This window comes from Hoplias malabaricus, chromosome Y (genome assembly GCF_029633855.1).
Source record: "Hoplias malabaricus isolate fHopMal1 chromosome Y, fHopMal1.hap1, whole genome shotgun sequence".
Classification (NCBI taxonomy): Eukaryota; Metazoa; Chordata; class Actinopteri; order Characiformes; family Erythrinidae; genus Hoplias; species Hoplias malabaricus.
This window is the reverse complement of record NC_089820.1, coordinates 70,709,902-70,726,754: the sequence shown is the minus strand read 5'-3', so window position 1 is coordinate 70,726,754 and position 16,853 is coordinate 70,709,902. Positions and strand designations below refer to the sequence as shown.

The following is a 16,853-nucleotide window of genomic DNA, read 5'->3' as shown; positions in this document are numbered from 1 at the left end:
GAATTTCTGAACATTATTTGACATGTTCAGCGGAGGGTGCGGGAAACAACGTGTGAAAGAATTCCTGCATTGGTCTGTGATGTCACAGTAACATGAGTGAAGCTCTGTGTTCTGATGGGTTCTGATGCCTTAACTCTGACCCGAGGCCTTCAGTGACAGACAGCGATTTCACTGTCATTCTACATTACACTGAAAGTGTTCTCTCAATATTTTAAATAATTGTTCATGTCTAATTGGTGACTTCAGGGCCAAGACAAATATTTAAAGATGTGAAAGTAATGAACTTCAATAAAAGCATAACAGAAGGGGGAGTGGAACAGAGGCAGGATTGAGACTGCTGATCAAGTTCGGAGAGCTGCACTGAACATGTAATTTGAGATTAAGTTTGTTTTGGTTTGAAATTCCAACTACTGAAAGCTTAAAAACTATCCACCACAACTTGAACTGAACACCCAAAACACACACACACATACACCTGTTAGAGTGCACTCACATCAAATTCAGCCCCACACACACCATCTCCAACAACCTGAGAGTGTCCAGTCTTTACAAGGCACTAGTGAAACCCCAGTAAGAACCAGAAATATTCAGGGGGAAAGAAAAGGTTAGCAAAAGTCAGTAACTTGATTTGATTTTAAAAAGAGTGTCTCGGGGATGCTGAGTCTTTCAGCAGAAAAGAGTGGGGTTCTCAACTTAAAATGCTGCCCGTTCAGGAAAGGCGTTGTTTATTTCAGTGACAGGAGGCAAGTCCATGTTTTGCATGGATTACAACAACACAGCTCCATGGTATATGAGTCTAGGAGCTAAACTAGCAGAAACCTGTCACCCACTGAAAACTATTAGTGCTTTATGAAACAAAAACACAATAACAGAGACCTCAAGCTGTAACAAGCAAGAATCATAAACAGTTCACTTTTAAAACTACAAAGACTGGCCTCTTCAGTTCCCAAATGGCCAGAGAGCTGTTAAAGAAGAGCTGATGGATATGTGGATCAGCAACATATTCTCACATCTTTTTTAAAACATGTTGGTGACAGGAAAATATATATATATATATATATATATATATATATATATATATATATATATATATATATATATATATATATATATATATATATATACAATGTTTTAAAATTTGTATTTGTACTATTTTGAAACTATACTTGTACTATTATGAAAATATGGTTTAATTTGCATATCATTGCATTTTGTTTTTATTTACTTTTTGCAAAATGTTCCATGTTGGAAATGGGGTTTGTGTCACGGTTGGAGGGAGGACGAGGAGGCGAATGTACACGCAAGGAATCCTTATTTAACAGAATCAAAACCAAACTCAACACAACAAAAGCAGGACACTGGAAACAAACTAGAAAATACTAAAACAAAGACTGAAGAGAAACAAATAGAAAAACTATGGACCAGTGTAGATGCACATGAAACACTCTAACACAAAAAGCACATACACCTAAACACAAGACCAGACAAGGGAGCACTGAAACCAAGGGATATATATATATATATATATATACAAAGAGCACATCTGGAAGAGATAATGAGAGGGTAAGGCAAGAAAGGAAACACAGGTGGAAACACTAATGAGAAGGCAGAGCTAAGGTGGAGACAAGGGAGGAGAGAGGAACCAAAACAAACAGAAAACAGAGAAATGGAACTGGAAGTATGACCGTTTGTATATTTTAGAGAAATAAGTTGGAATAAAAACAAATTGACTGGCTTTCCAGAAGTTATCATTTTAATTATAATAATTTATAATTTTATAAATTGCAGTAAAACAGGACTCGCAAGCAGTGCAATGTTAATTCTCCCAAAATTTATTTAACAACAAATGCAAATAGAAAAGGTGTCATGCCTTGGTCCTGTCCTGTATTCACCACCATGTGCTCTTGCACATGGTTCTGTTTATTATGGTTAATGTCTCCGCCCTAGTCCCACCTTAGTTTCACCTCCTAGTCAGTGTCTCCATCTGTGTCTCCTTTGTAATCCTGCCCCCTTGTTATCTGTCTCAGGTGTCCTTGTGTGTATTTAAGTTCCTTTGTCCCAGTCTTCCTTGGTTGGACATTTGCTTGTATTTCACTGGTTTGTTTGTCTTGTCTGTTCCTTGCGTTTTGATTTGCTTCCTCTTTTATGTCTGTCGCCCCCTCCAGGGTGTATTACCGCCTTGCGCCCAATGATTCCAGGTAGGCTCTGGACCCACCGCGACCCTGAATTGGATAAGTGGTTAAAGTGAATGAATGAATGAATGAATGTATGTCTGTCTGGTCTGTCTGTTCCTTCCATGTGCTTTGTGCACTTGTTTGGTTTGTCTGTTAGCATTTCCCTGTCTCTGGTCTCTGTCAGTATTTCCCTCTGCCTCTAGTCAGTAAGTAATTCCCTATCCTGGTCTGTCTGTATCTGTCTCCCAGTCTAGGTTTCTTATGTATTTGTCACTCAGTCTAGGTTTCTCTGTATCTGTCTCTAGTTTAGGTTCCTCTGTATCTGTCTCTCTAGCTTGGGTTCCTCTGTATCTGTCTCTCTAGCTTGGGTTCCCCTGTATCTGTCTCTCTAGCTTGGGTTCCCCTGTATCTGTCTCTCTAGCTTGGGTTCCCCTGTATCTGTCTCTCTAGCTTGGGTTCCCCTGTATCTGTCTCTCTAGCTTGGGTTCCCCTGTATCTGTCTCTCTAGCTTGGGTTCCCCTGTATCTGTCTCTCTAGCTTGGGTTCCCCTGTATCTGTCTCTCTAGCTTGGGTTCCCCTGTATCTGTCTCTCTAGCTTGGGTTCCCCTGTATCTGTCTCTCTAGCTTGGGTTCCCCTGTATCTGTCTCTCTAGCTTGGGTTCCCCTGTATCTGTCTCTCTAGCTTGGGTTCCCCTGTATCTGTCTCTCTAGCTTGGGTTCCCCTGTATCTGTCTCTCTAGCTTGGGTTCCCCTGTATCTGTCTCTCTAGCTTGGGTTCCCCTGTTTCTGTCTCTCTAGCTTGGGTTCCCCTGTATCTGTCTCTCTAGCTTGTCTGTATCTGTCTACCTCTCCCTGTCTAGATTTAGTCTTTTTATTCTCTGTCCAGGTCTTTATCTAAGTTTCCTTTCTAGTTGTCTAAGTCTCTCTGTTTTGTTATCTTTTGTTTAGATAAATGTCTCCTGTGTTATTGCATTTGCATCTGCCTCAATCAGTCCACCTGATCCTGACAGAATGTCCAGCCACTTAAAGGACACAGCTAACCCAGACGGTTCTTGTGAGGAGGCTGTGAGATGGAGTAACCGGCTCCAGCAGATTCACGCCAGAGTTGCTCAGCATCTACAAGAAGATTCAACTGATGGACAGGGTGTCTGCTCCAGTGTGAGGCGGAGCCGGCAGAAGCAGCATACTGGAGTCTTCCCCTTCGCTTGAGGACTACCCCCTCAGGTTCGGGGAAATCTTTGGCGGGGGGGTTGAGTGTTGGTGCTGTTAGCCTCAGACCTCAGGACAAAGGAGGTGAGGTTTCCTGGGGACCTTTGGTTGAGGAAGTCCCCCATGAGTGTGCCCATCAGACCTCTCAAACCCTCAACTCCAGCACATGCCCTGCGAGCAGCCCAAGTCCCTGCCTCCGTGGATGTCTCCACAGGGCCCCCTGCTTCCGAGGGCGTATTTATAGGGCTCTCTGTTCCTGTGTTGGCGACGAATTCCTACGCTCCTGTCCCTGTGATGGTGGCGAATTCCTACGCTCCTGTCCCTGTGATGGTGGCAAATTCCTACGCTCTTGTCCCTGTGATGGCGGCGAATTCCTACGCTCCTGTCCCTGTGATGGCGGCGAATTCCTACACTCCTGTCCCTGTGATGGTGGTGAATTCCTACGCTCGTGTCCCTGTGATGGCGGCGAGTTCCTACGCTCCTGTCCCTGTGATGGCGGCGAGTTCCTACGCTCCTGTCCCTGTGATGGCGGCGAGTTCCTACGCTCCTGTCCCTGTGATGGCGGCGAGTTCCTACGCTCCTGTCCCTGTGATGGCGGCGAGTTCCTACGCTCCTGTCCCTGTGATGGCGGCGAGTTCCTACGCTCCTGTCCCTGTGATGGCGGCGAGTTCCTGTCTTGTCCTGTCACCTGTTGGTTTTGTTGTTCTGTCTTTGTTTTCCAGGCTAGTCTCCTGCGCCAGCTCCTGGGGGTCTAGGTTTAAGTGCTCCAGGGGTTTCACGTTTAGGAGGTGGCATCTGTCATGACATGTCTGTTTTCCCCACCATGTGCTATTGCACATGGTTCTGTTTATTATGGTTCATGTCTCCGCCCTAGTCCCGTCTTGGTTCCACCTCCTAGTCAGTGTCTTCATCTGTGGCTCCTTTGTAATCCTGCCCCTTCATTGTAATCCTGTCCTTGTGTGTATTTAAGTTCCTTTGTCTCAGACTTCCTTGGTTGGACATTCACTCATCTTTCACTGGTCTTTGTCTCGTCGGTTCCTAGCTTTTTGATTTGCTTCCCCTTGTATGTCTCTGTTCCTTCCTTGTGCTTCGTGCACTTGTTTGGTTTGTTTGTTGGCATTTCCCTCTGTCTCTGGTCTTTCAGTATTTCCCTCTGTCTCTAATCAGTAAGTAATTCTCTATCTTGGTCTGTCTGTATCTGTCACTCAGTCTACGTCTCTCTGTATCTGTCTCGTTTAGGTTCCTCTTTATCTGTCTCTCTAGACTAGGTCTCTGTTTAGCTCCCTCTGTCTAGGTTTAGTCTGTTTCACTCTCTGTCCAGGTCACTCTATCAAAGTCTCTCTGTCTAGGTCTTTCTTTATCTAAGTTTCCTTTCTAGTTATAAGTCTGTCTATCTCTATTTCTTTATCTTTTGTTTAAATAAGTCTCCTGTGTTATTGCATTTGCGATTTGCGATAGTCCTCCAGGTCCTGACAAAAGGCTTCTAATTTCTGAATATGTTCATGTTTACAAAATACATATTCAAAGCGAACATTTGAAATCTTTTCTTTGTGCTATTGTCATTGAACAAAACAAGAAAATTAATACATGGTTGCGTCTGTCACACAGCTCCAGGGTTCACAGCTCAGGTCACTGCCTATGAGGAGTGTGGTGTGTCTGTGTGGGTTTCCTCCAGGTTCTCCACTTTCCTCTCACAGTCCAAACACACATTTTGGTAGGTGTGTCAAACTGTCCACAGGTGTGAGTTTGTTCCTCTTTCAGTCACTGCTTAGCATCCACTCCAACATTTGCCAGCCCTGTCAGTCAAGTTCCCAGGGTTTTGAGGGTAAATTTACTGCATTGTTTTCTGTGGTGGTTTGGGACCTAGATCCATTTACAGTCTTACAGCTCACTGAAACCATGCTTCATTCCTCACAATGCATTCCTGAATACTTCTTATACATGACGGAGTAAAGTGTAGGAAGCATAAGAAAAGATAAATTAACGTGTATTGTACAAAGATATTCCAAATGCAAGTGGAAAATATAATGAATGATGAAGAATATCACGTCCTCACTCATCATTCAGCCTGTGAGAATTGTCACTTCACTGTTTGGTATTGTCTGGTGTACCACATGACTATGTCCATGTCTGTACAATGGTGTAACTATAAGCAACAAATCCAAGAAAGCAAGAATTTAAAAGAGTTCTCAAACAAGACATCCAAATAAACTGAGCACATTACAGTGATGTTCACCATACTGTGGTGGTCTCTGAAACTGGAACTGACCGTTCCTTCCTGCATTTGTCAGAAAGGGTTCCTTTTACATGGTTATGATAAGTCCTGTGGTCAGTTCAGTGACCGAGAGCAAATTGCCGACAGAAACATAATCACTGCTCTTTCTAACACTGTTTCTGAAACAAATGTAATTCACCAATGACTGGTGATGATCCAAGCCTTTATCTACATAATGGGGGTTTATTGTCTGTGTGCAAATGCAAATTTTGGGTTTGCAAAAGTGGGTTCAGGATTGTTTAAGTCACTTTTTCCTTTAACTTAGATATGCCATCCATATTGCCATGTTGATGTTGTCATTTAGTGCCTTTAATTTCCATGGCTATTCTTAATATTTCTTAAAGTAAATGTCCTAATTTTGATTTACTACTGGTTTTATCTTGTATGAAGATTTTAACTAAAATTTCTATTTGCTAAAACAGATCACATATATCATCCCTGTCCTAAACTTAAACTCATTCATTCATTCTTTCATTGTCTGTAACCGGCTGTCTGGTGTTCAGCTGATGACAGATCTGCGCATTGGTCAGTAGAAACTCCCTGTCACTCTTCAGAGCTGAGCTTCTGATTTACGAGACCATATTTACACTGATAAAATAACACACATCCTACCTTTGTGAACATCCCTGTCCTAATGTTTTGAACTGAAATCTACAAACAGTATTCTGATGCAAGTGTTTTCCATTTGGGTGGGGGCCAGATGAAATGGTGAAGACCATATCATTCACTGAATTGATGGGACAATAGGGGAACTGAAAGGCGGACCAATCTAGAGGACCATTGTTAATGTGCCTTATGTTGAACTTCTCAAAACACTTCATTATGATGGGTGTGAGGACTAACAGCAAAATAGAAACAAATATCGAATTCTTATATAAACTAAAAAGATTGTGAGAAAGGTCTATGCTGAAAATATAGTCTGTAATTACCACATATATCCACCTAAATCACCTGTTTAACTCTCACTCCTGTGGATATAGTCACTGTTGCTGGTAAAATATTACTCTGCAGCTTGTGTTTTTCAGCCTCAATTTTATAATGACACACAAACAAAATGTATTACGTAACAACATCCAGTGTTTTCAATGTCCCCAGAGTTTACAGTGTCACAGAGAAACACTCCTGAGCAGGATGTCCGCTTTATCGAGCAGATGTTCACTGCTTACCTTTACAGATAAAATAACGCTCCATTGTTGTCATTATGGTTTTCTTCTCTTTTCTCCATCATCTTCTCTGTCTAGAAGCACAGTGGTTGCGTGTTAGGCCACTTCCAGAATTTCTCCAAGATGACAGAGACAAACGAGGGTCTTTTCCGCATCCTTTGATTGGTCTGTGGGAGTGGAGCAGCATTAATGAGTTTGCAGCTATAATTAGCATACCACTCACTCATCACCCAAATTTCCTCTCTCACCCATATACACGTTCTTTCCTCTGTCGCATGCCCACTGATTACTGTCTCCCTGTCCGCTCTGTTTGTGGAAAGAGAAGAGGAAACAGCTTCAACATTTTTGCAGTTTGTTGTCTCAGATTAAATGTTATATCAAATGTTTCATTAAACGTTCCCTTCACTCACACACAAAGACAACTACACATATTTATATCATAAGAAAAGAATCTAACACTTTCAATATATTCTGTAAATGTTTTTATTTAAAAAAAAAAACAAATCTTGTTAATACACTTAGTTTTCATGAAATAATCCATAGTTTTCTGAATTGCTAAAACACTACTCCTGTTCTCAGAACAAAACTATTTACTGTCAAAATTTGTTTATCAAATGAATCACTCATTTGTTCTTTGTCAACCTTAAACACTTCCCATGGTTATACACAGTTCTCAGATCAGATGCAGCCACAGTGGTGAGTCGTGGTGAGTGCCACGACTGTCCAGAGGAATGTTTGGACAAGACAGAGAAGTCAAGACCGGTAGAAAAGAACTGTGTCCAGTTTTATGGAGACCAGGGGTGTGGGGGGAAGGGGGTATACACCTGGCTTTTCATGTGGACAAGTGAAATCCATACATAATCCAATCACCAAAATGGATCTTAATGCCAGGTGTAAACAGGCCCAGAGATTGTTGTTATAGCACTGACCTTGTCCTCTTGTCTCGCTTCCCTGGGGAGTCATTGTGCTCAGTCATTTCGCAAAAGAAGCTGTCTCTTTGCTTTCACCACCAGGGGTCTGACTGTCAGGATGTCCTATAACCAGTTGCAGAGATGCTATGAATAACATTCTCATGTGTTCTTTCTATCCAGGTATGTGAAGGCAATGTTTACTATTAATGCAATGGTGTTGTCTGTAGACCTTTTGGAGCAGTATGCAAATTTAGGGGGTCCATGGTGGCTGGACGTGTTGAACAAATGTGTTTTGGGCAGTCAATCAAAGCTCTTCATGGCTGTTAACAGAACCCGACTGCCCTATACGCTCACTGCATACGCTGTGTTGGGCCCAGCAAATGAAACGAAGGCCCCATCCTTACCCCCATCGAGATAAGAAGAGTATCATCAAAACTGTCTTTCAGGATATGACAACAGGAAAAAAAGACTCCACAAAGCTGAGCTGCAGGAACAGCAGTCAGGTAAACCTGTGACTGTTCTTCTCAAGGTTGGATTGTTAATAAATTAAAGTCTTTGAGCATAGCTGCCGGAATATGTTTAGAGGTGGCATACACTGCACAGTTGATCACCACATCCTTAAAGGCCTTGCAGAGCCACAGTATTGTAACCAAATCTTTGAAGCAGAAAAGTGAAAAATTTATATATATTGAGAATATATTATATTCTCTAGTACTCGTTTAACTTCCACAGACACACCAGTACACTCTAAAAGTTCCTTGATTTTTCATTCCACATTAAAAAATGACTTAGTTATTTCCAAGTGCTAAGTTGAGTTTCAGTTTCACATTAAATGCTGCCATAATATCTACATAATCCTATTTGGCTTTTCATTACACCTTAAACGGTGAAGCAATTACGGGTGTCTGGACAAAACAACTGCGACCTTTAAGATGACACAAAACTGCAATGCTGATTTGGATGCTGGAGGGCTGATCACAAATAAATTATGTTTAAACAAAATATTTTTGTATATAGTTTTTTGAATAAATATAATTTGCTTAAACTCGTTTTGTTCTGTATATTACTGCTTATTCTTAAGCCAAAAAAGGAAGGGAGATTGTACTAGTAGAGAGTCTGGTGCCACTGTCAAAAAAAAAAAAAAAGTCAGCTTACAGAGTTCAGGTAGAATTTTTTTTCTTAGAGCCCCAGGAAAGTCTGGACCAGCTCTGGCTATTAATATCACCTTTCATAATCATTTAGCAAAATTTACCACCTTTAAAGGTGCAGTTCACAATTGTAATCAATAAATACTTTTCATAAAATTCAAAAGATATTTCATCACCATTTGCTAGCTCTCAATTCTGCATGCTTGAAATCAGTCTAATTTATTTACGAATCCCCAGTGTCTGTAAATGAATGAAAAAACAAACTGTTTCTGTCTGGTATGCTAGACTTTCTCTCTATCTCTGTTCATGGCAGAGGCATCTAGAGTTGTTTAAGACAATGGAGAGAACTCCAAATGTTGGAAAAGCACAAATGAAAATAAGGATTGTTCTATTCCCGCTCCAAAGGTGGGTAACATTTACATATTTTTTGCTGTTTCTGATTCCTTAAGGTGGAAATGTTTCCAGATTTGTGAGATGACTAACTGCATTACTGAAAGTGCAACACAGTTAAACATCCATCCATCCATCCATCCATTATCTGTAACCGCTTATCCAATTTAGGGTCGCGGGGGGTCCAGAGCCTACCTGGAATCATCGGGTGCAAAGCAGGAATACACCCTGGATGGGGCGCCAGTCCTCTACAGGGTGACACACACTCACATATTCACTCATACACTCACTGCCACAAAACTAAACAACTCAAGGTAAAAACTAGTTTTTGTGGTAATTCAAACAGTGAATAAAAACTTACAGACAAGTTAAACTTTAGCCATGTACATGAGTAGTTTATTTCTATGTTCCATTTTCAAAAACACTGAGCTTAGAGCTGCATTTCCCCACAATCATTGAAATCACCTTTTATCAGCATGTATCTATTGTTTTGTCACAATTTATCACCTTTGATAATATATAATATACATATTAGTATATAAACTTTTTTCTTCATCTTATCATTATTATTATTATTATTATTATTGTTATAATTATGTATTACTTTTTATCACCATACATCATCATTTAGACATTTGTATCACCTTTTTCACCTGCTCAGTGAATACAGCATTACAGAAAATACCCAAACTAACAAGCCTTGAAAAGATTTTGCTCACACACACACACACACACACACACCCTTTCCGTTTCACTCATTTCTGAACTCTGCAGAAAACACAATAAACAGACACAGAATACTTTTCCTGAATGTCCTGACCAGCACAGTTTCCTGTAACAAAACAGCGCAACACTACAGTTTCACAGAGAAACCAACACTTCTGTTCAGAAAGGAGCTGGAAAAATGTTGATGTTAAAAAACCCCAGGATGAACTAAGGTACATTTTGGCTAAAAACAAGATATTACAAACAGAAAATTGGAATGCCATAATCAGTCAGATATTACTGGTAGTGTAGAATAAATTATTATATGTAACAGATCAACCAGTCATTATTCAGTTTGGAAACTGTGTCTGACATGATCATTAGCTTCTGGTGGGTGCCAGCACATGCAGGGGGAGATGGACAAGCTCAAAATAAATCTACACTGAAATTCTGGAACCATGCACTGAGCTGTAAAAATGGACATTAGGATCTGGAACTCTGGGACAAGGCAACAAAGGGGGAATATCTTCATAATGTTCACAAACATGGGCCAGAGCTGAGTGCAGAGGGATGAAAGGCAGACCCCTTCGCTGGAAGACCTCGAATCAGACAATGGGTTAAATCATTCTGAGATGAAAAGTTTGATACACACACGCGCGCACACGCGCACACTGCCCTCACGACCCAGGCGCTGCCCGCTCCAGTCCAGCAGGGGGCGCTAAAGCACCACAAACCACTATCAACCGAAGGAGCAGTCTGTGCTGTAGCGATGGCGTCTCGGTTTGGCGTTGTCCGCATGTTCAGAACGGGAGCCGGTGTCGGTATCCGTGTTCTCAGAGCCATGTATGGGAGTAAAGGCGAGGTTCAGGTGGCCGGGGGACAGGGGGCCGGCTCGGTGGCGGGGGATCGCTTAGGTGACTAAATAAACCGTTTGACATTGCGGCTCTCTTCGAATTTCTCCATTCCACATTAACAAGCTCCTTAAATTCAGTCGCAGTTCATGTATGAAGAACAAACTAATATTAACACGTTTGTAGAACTTTTAAGCAGTAAATATAAGACATTATACTTCTTATTAACTCATTAATTCGTTGTCTGCAACCGCATATCCTTATTAATTAAGTAGAATTTAATTGATTCTGTTTTCACTGCTTTCTGTGTCCTCTGCCTCTTGTCCTGTCCCAATGTGTTCCATGTGCCTTGTCCTGTTCTTGGTCCCGGAGCTGAACCAGCTGACAGAGTGAAGTTCACAGATCCTGAAGTCCAGGACATTTTGAGCCGGATCACAGGTCTGGACCTGAATAAAGTGTTTCAGCCGATTAAACAGGAGCTCAGTCCTCCGAAGTATAAACTCCTGACGGACGCTCAGCTGCAGGAGGTGAGCTCTTCCTCGAGTCAATATCCCACTCTCACACTCAACATCTCCATCTTTCCTTTTTACAAAACAATTTTTTCTTTTGATCAGCTGTTTAGCTGCATTTGGATTACAAAAAGAATATTAATAATATACAATATTAATAATTAAAGATTGTGTATTCTCACACTCAAATAACTACAGTAAATAACCACAATAATACAATTAAGAAAGTTAAGATGCCACTACAAAATGCAATGAATAAACTATATAAAATATTAATAAACAATTAATATAAAATAAATAACAGGTGAGCATTCTCAGGCTGGATTGTTCATTTTCCTGTCAGAGAGACTAAGACTAGAGGGAGAAAGAGGTGAAATGAAAAAGAAAGCCATTACTTGTTTAGAGGTGTGAAGTGCACTGACAAATCATTCCCGTTTTCAGGGAGGTGCAGGGCCCCTGAGGGGAGAGGGGGTGCAGGGGCTGGTATGGCTTGATTAAATCTCAAAGAGAAGACAGAGCTGTGCCTCCTGTAAAAATGCCTTGTAAACATCATGCACTCGGTAACAATTCCAGCAACAATCTCACTAATCAGACGAGGTCTAATGTCAGTTTGTTTATTAGTAGTGTGTGTGTGTGTGTTACAGGCCATACACAGAGTGGAGGAACATGCCAAGCAGTTACTGGAGTCTCCCCCTGTGTTAGACGAGAGGAAGCCCATCCAGGACATTCTGAGCGAAGATAAAATGCTTGAAGGAAGTGACACAGCCAAATACGTCTTTACCGACATCAACTTTAGCACTCCTCACAGAGTAAGGGTTCATCACACTGTGACATCCTGCGGTCAGACCCCGCGGTCAGTGAGGGGCCTACTCAGGAATTATGCTCAATCCAATTGAATTTTATTCACAGTATTAAAAGAAAAAAGTACAATAATTTTAATAGAGGAATTTTATTTCCTATGAGTGCTCTAGTTTCAAAGCTGAATAAAATTACTGTTCTTAAAATTCAGAATATGGAAAATTTGTACTTTATATATTATCAGCAATATCTGTATTGCTTCAATTACTTTGTCTGATAATAAAAAAGTGGTACTTTTTCCTAATGTATAAAATGTTAATTGTCTATCTCACTTTCTGCCTCTCTCTCTTGCTCCCTTTGCCCCTGTGTGCCTCTCCATCTTTCTCTGACTCGCTCTATGTCTCTAGGAGCGTTTTATTTTGGTGCGAGAGCCAAGAGGGATCCTGAGAAAAGCTTCATGGGAAGAGAGAGACAGGTTCATACAGGTTTACTTCCCCAAAGAGGGGCGCAAGCACACAGCGCCACCTATCTTTAAGGAGGAAAACCTCAAGGTGAAGAACACGGAAAACTGCACTAAATGTATTAAATAAAGTGAAATTAAATTAATTACTTCACTTTTTTATGTCCAGTCTGCATTTGAACAGAACAGACATGAGGAGGTTCTCAAGCACTGCCTGGTCCAATTCGAGCCAGACTCTGCAGACTTTAAAAGGGTACGTGTGGAGAACGGTTCTGCTGTTTTTCTGAGAGATCTGCAGATCAGAGAGATCTTTCTAATATTTAGCTTAAACTCAGATACTTTTAGAAACCCCCAGTGTGAACAGTTTTTCAGGTGTCAGTTCACTGTTTTATAATCTTCAGAAAATTAAGAAGTGAAATAGGATGCACTGGGGGAGCTGTATATAAGCTTAAGCTTATCATGCTCAAGGCTAATATTGGGCTGGAAGGGTATAAATCCCCTGAACACTGGGCTGTGGACCTGTTTTTTCTGGAGTGATGGAACACAGTTCAGTAACTTTGGCACGAATGGTGCTGGCTTTTTGTGATCAGGACAAAATATAATCATCAGAACCTGAGCTCAGTAAATTTCTGATGTCTCCATGCACCAGATCCTAACACCAGCATCTTGCCTAAAGCTTTCCAGAAACAACAGATGCTGTTCCTGACAGGTTAAAGTTTGGTGTTCAATCAGTGCCCACACAAATTTCTGTTTCTCATTGACAGGTCCATGTGATGGCTTATGAAGACATTGAGAACAATGGGAAATACGACCTGCTCCGCTCCACTCGTTTTTTTGGGGGTCTGGTGTGGTATTTGGTCTGCAGTCGCAGAGCTGATGGTCTGTTGTTAGAAATGCTGCAAAGAGAATGGTGAGTATAGACATGAAAACTTTCAAATACCTACGTCTGAAGGGGGTGTTTGTAGTGTATTTGTGTGTGTGGGGACTTGTGTGTTTTGTGCTGATGTATGGTGTGTGTTGTGATCACAGGTTTGAGGAAGCTGTGTGTTTGGTGCGTCTCTTTAATCTGCTGCATCCTCATAGCGACTCGGCTCTTCGGGCTCAGAGACAAAACACCAGTGGAGTCGAGCTGCTAAAGGTAAAACACTGCCCTAAGGTTTACTACGCCAAACATAACAGCATGCTCGGAGTTTCTTCACCACACTTTCTCCAACGTTTAATAATGCACTGTGAACACAGTCCCAGGTTTGAGGTTGGTTGGTAATCTGACCGCACTGAAACATGGTGACATCTCCCACACGTCCGTGGGACACAGCCTCCGACCCCACTGTTTAAGAAAGGCTAAAAACTGCAGTAATCTTGAACAGAGAGCATCAGCCCGGAACGAGTGACCTCAGTTCAAAATCATACCAAATTATCGAATTCTTATCAAATTAACTTGTGTTTTTTTTCTCTCTTAGATTTTTGCTGATTCAGAGTCTCAGAGAGCAGGATTCATTAAACTGGCTTTAAAATCTTACAATAAGAAGATGGCACTGAGCTCGGCATGAACAGAAAACCGCACCGATGTCAGAAGTGCGGAGAAATTCCTCACTGTATATTGTTTTAGAAATGTCACCAACTACCAGTTTTTTAAATGAATGATTGTTGTAAATTTCCCAACACTTTGTTAATAAACTGTGCAGATTTTCTTGTTAATGTGAATTTAAGTTTCTTTAAATCATCTTTCTGCATCTTTAAATGCTTGTGTTGTGAAATGATCAAAGCCACTGAGGAGGAGGAGGGAGGGGAGGAACTAGACGTTTGAAAATTTAAGATCCTCCAAAAGCTTTTGCCGAAGGTTATTAAATATTAAGAATTCACTGCCTGAGACACTGTCGTTTAAGACTAACACATGCACCTGCTGGCTGGCGCTAACTTGTCGGTGTGAAATTAAACCCTCGATGGCCAATGATTTTCTCCAGTGAAATTAAAACAAGCCTAAGATTAAGCTTCTGGCCCTCATGAGCCTTGTAGCAGCTTATTAAAAAAAAAAAAAAAAAAAAAAATCCCACCTTGGTTCACTACTGGGAAGCGTAAAACCTTGGCTCAGGGAGCATGGTGTGTTTTGCATGAAAAAGCACACTTAAAATAAATGTTTTTAATTTATCTATACATTTCCATATATCAACATTTATTTGGGCTTTTTCTGTATTTTTACTTTATTTATTTGAACATTTCTGCACCTGTATGTTAATTGAGTGGGCAGTCCTAACCTTACACTAAAGCAGTGGGTCAGTTTGGTGAACCAGACAGATGGAACTGAACAACTCTCGTCATGACCAAGGCTAGCTGTGCTATCTTTCGATAAACTTTCGATAAAAGATTAGAAAACATGTTTGGAATCACAGGGAAACCCTATCATGGTTCAAATCTTACTTAACAGAACGTGATCAGTTTCATGAAGGTAAATGATTTATCTTCCAATTATTCTGAAGTAAGAATTGGAAATCCACAAGGCTCTACGCAGAAACACTAGTACATGCCTTTATTACTTCTAGGCTAGACTACTGTCAGGATGCACTAGCAGAAATTTAAGTAAACTTCAACGGACTAAAACTAGAAAATATGAGCATCAGCTCAGTTCTCACTTCATAGGCTGCCTGCTAAATTCCATATCGATTACAAAATTATATTATTGACATATAAAGCCTATGTAACGCTTTCAGACAAGAACACACCCACAAAAGAGGCTAAATTGTTTATTAATGATAAGGGAAATCCAACAGAGTAGTCTTGAACACGCAAAGGGTAAACACACCAGCAAACAGGAACACGTAGGCAAAAACACAGTCATAAACACTAGAGGCAGTCCTAATAGTCGAAACCAGAAAGAGTATCAAAGTCCAAAAGAGTTAAAGGGTCTACTACAGGTGTACTCAATCAATACTCAGGTACTCAGGAGAGTTGGAGTTGTGATAGGTCAATCGGGTGGCTGGAGAAGTCATGTAACAGAAGAGTTCTGGGAAGTGGAGTTTTTGGGTTTAGGATATAGAGTCGGTTCACCAGAAGGCGTGACAGCCCTGAGCTTGCTCCTGTATATCTTCAAGATATTACTTACTCAGATCACGGAGTACTGGCTTTTTAATAGTTCCCAGAATTCAGAAGGCCTCAGCTGGGTGAAGAGCTTTTTTTTATATATATATAAAGACCCCAACTCTGGAATGATCTTCCAAAAAATGTTTGTGACTCAGACACAATCTCATTCTTCAAATCTAGGCAGAAAACTCATTTGTTCAGTTTAGCTTTTGGTAGTTAATGCTCCTCTTTAGATAAACGCAGCAGATTCAGGGGTCTATGGACACAGGGAATTATAGTAAACTTGGTGCTGTTGTCCTACTGTTTGCACGTGATCACTCAGGTTTTTGGACAGTGGAGCAGAGGGATGCCAATGTTTCATGATGCTCACGCATCTGTGTGTCCTTCTGGTTCTCTCCTTTTAGTTAAGCTGTTATAGTCAGATCTGCCGGAGTCATTAGCCACACTCTGGAAATGTTCACATACTCTGCTTTGCATACACCCAAACAGATCAAGACTCCAATTCCAGATCATTTCCATCCCTCTACCTTTTTCAGAGTAAACAACCGCCCACTTGTATGGCTGGACACTGATGGATAACTGACTGTCGAGCTCCTGCTCCACACTTCAGATCAGCTGCCCATGCTTCAGCCACTGCCATTTGCCTTGGACTAGCTGCCCACCATATTTTGAAGTTTTCATGCACTCCTAACTATTATCACCAGCAGATTGACCAGAGAAGGATAGGTCCCCCCTTGCGATCCTTGGTTCCTCCCAAGGTTTCTTCCTCAGCTCGGAGGGAGTTTTTCTTTGCCCCTGGCTTGCTCACCTGGGTGATTTTTACATTCTTTACGTTTCATGTCAAAACTTTGTCTTTACTGGATTTCTGTGAAGCAGCTTTATGACAACATCAGTTGTAAAAAGTGCTATACAAATAAAATTGATTTGAAGAGGACATCCACTGTACGTTTTTGAAAGTCACGACATTCTGAGGATATTCATCAACGTTAATAATTGGTCATCTACTGGTCATTGTACAATGTTTCAGAAATGCAACAAGTGACATTGAGCAGCGTACATATATGGTTCTGTGCTGGTTATAACATGATGTGATAACAACAAAATGCAAGGTACATTGAGCTATGTACAAATATGGTCCTGTGCTGCAGATAGCAAAGTGTTGTTGAAACAATGTTGATTTTG

The 16,853-nt window shown here is 41.0% G+C and overlaps 1 protein-coding gene across 1 annotated transcript; it reads left to right on the top strand.

The window, feature by feature from the left end:
• Positions 1-10,748: 10,748 nt before the first annotated feature.
• On the top strand, positions 10,749-14,273 carry LOC136679379 (small ribosomal subunit protein mS22-like). Its single transcript, XM_066657874.1, has 8 exons — positions 10,749-10,889; positions 11,199-11,353; positions 11,980-12,144; positions 12,541-12,684; positions 12,763-12,846; positions 13,358-13,503; positions 13,623-13,731; positions 14,054-14,273. Exons 1-8 carry the CDS (start codon positions 10,772-10,774, stop codon positions 14,141-14,143), a joined length of 1,011 nt encoding a protein of 336 aa, XP_066513971.1. The 5' UTR covers positions 10,749-10,771; the 3' UTR covers positions 14,144-14,273.
• Positions 14,274-16,853: the final 2,580 nt, after the last annotated feature.

Excerpts from the sequence above, each read along its gene's own strand:
- LOC136679379 (XM_066657874.1), top strand. The coding sequence starts at position 10,772 with ATGTTCAGAACGGGAGCCGGTGTCGGTATCCGTGTTCTCAGAGCCATG. Across the intron at positions 12,847-13,357 it reads ACTCTGCAGACTTTAAAAGG|GTCCATGTGATGGCTTATGA; the intron begins GTACGTGTGGAG and ends TCTCATTGACAG. Across the intron at positions 13,732-14,053 it reads GTGGAGTCGAGCTGCTAAAG|ATTTTTGCTGATTCAGAGTC; the intron begins GTAAAACACTGC and ends TTTCTCTCTTAG.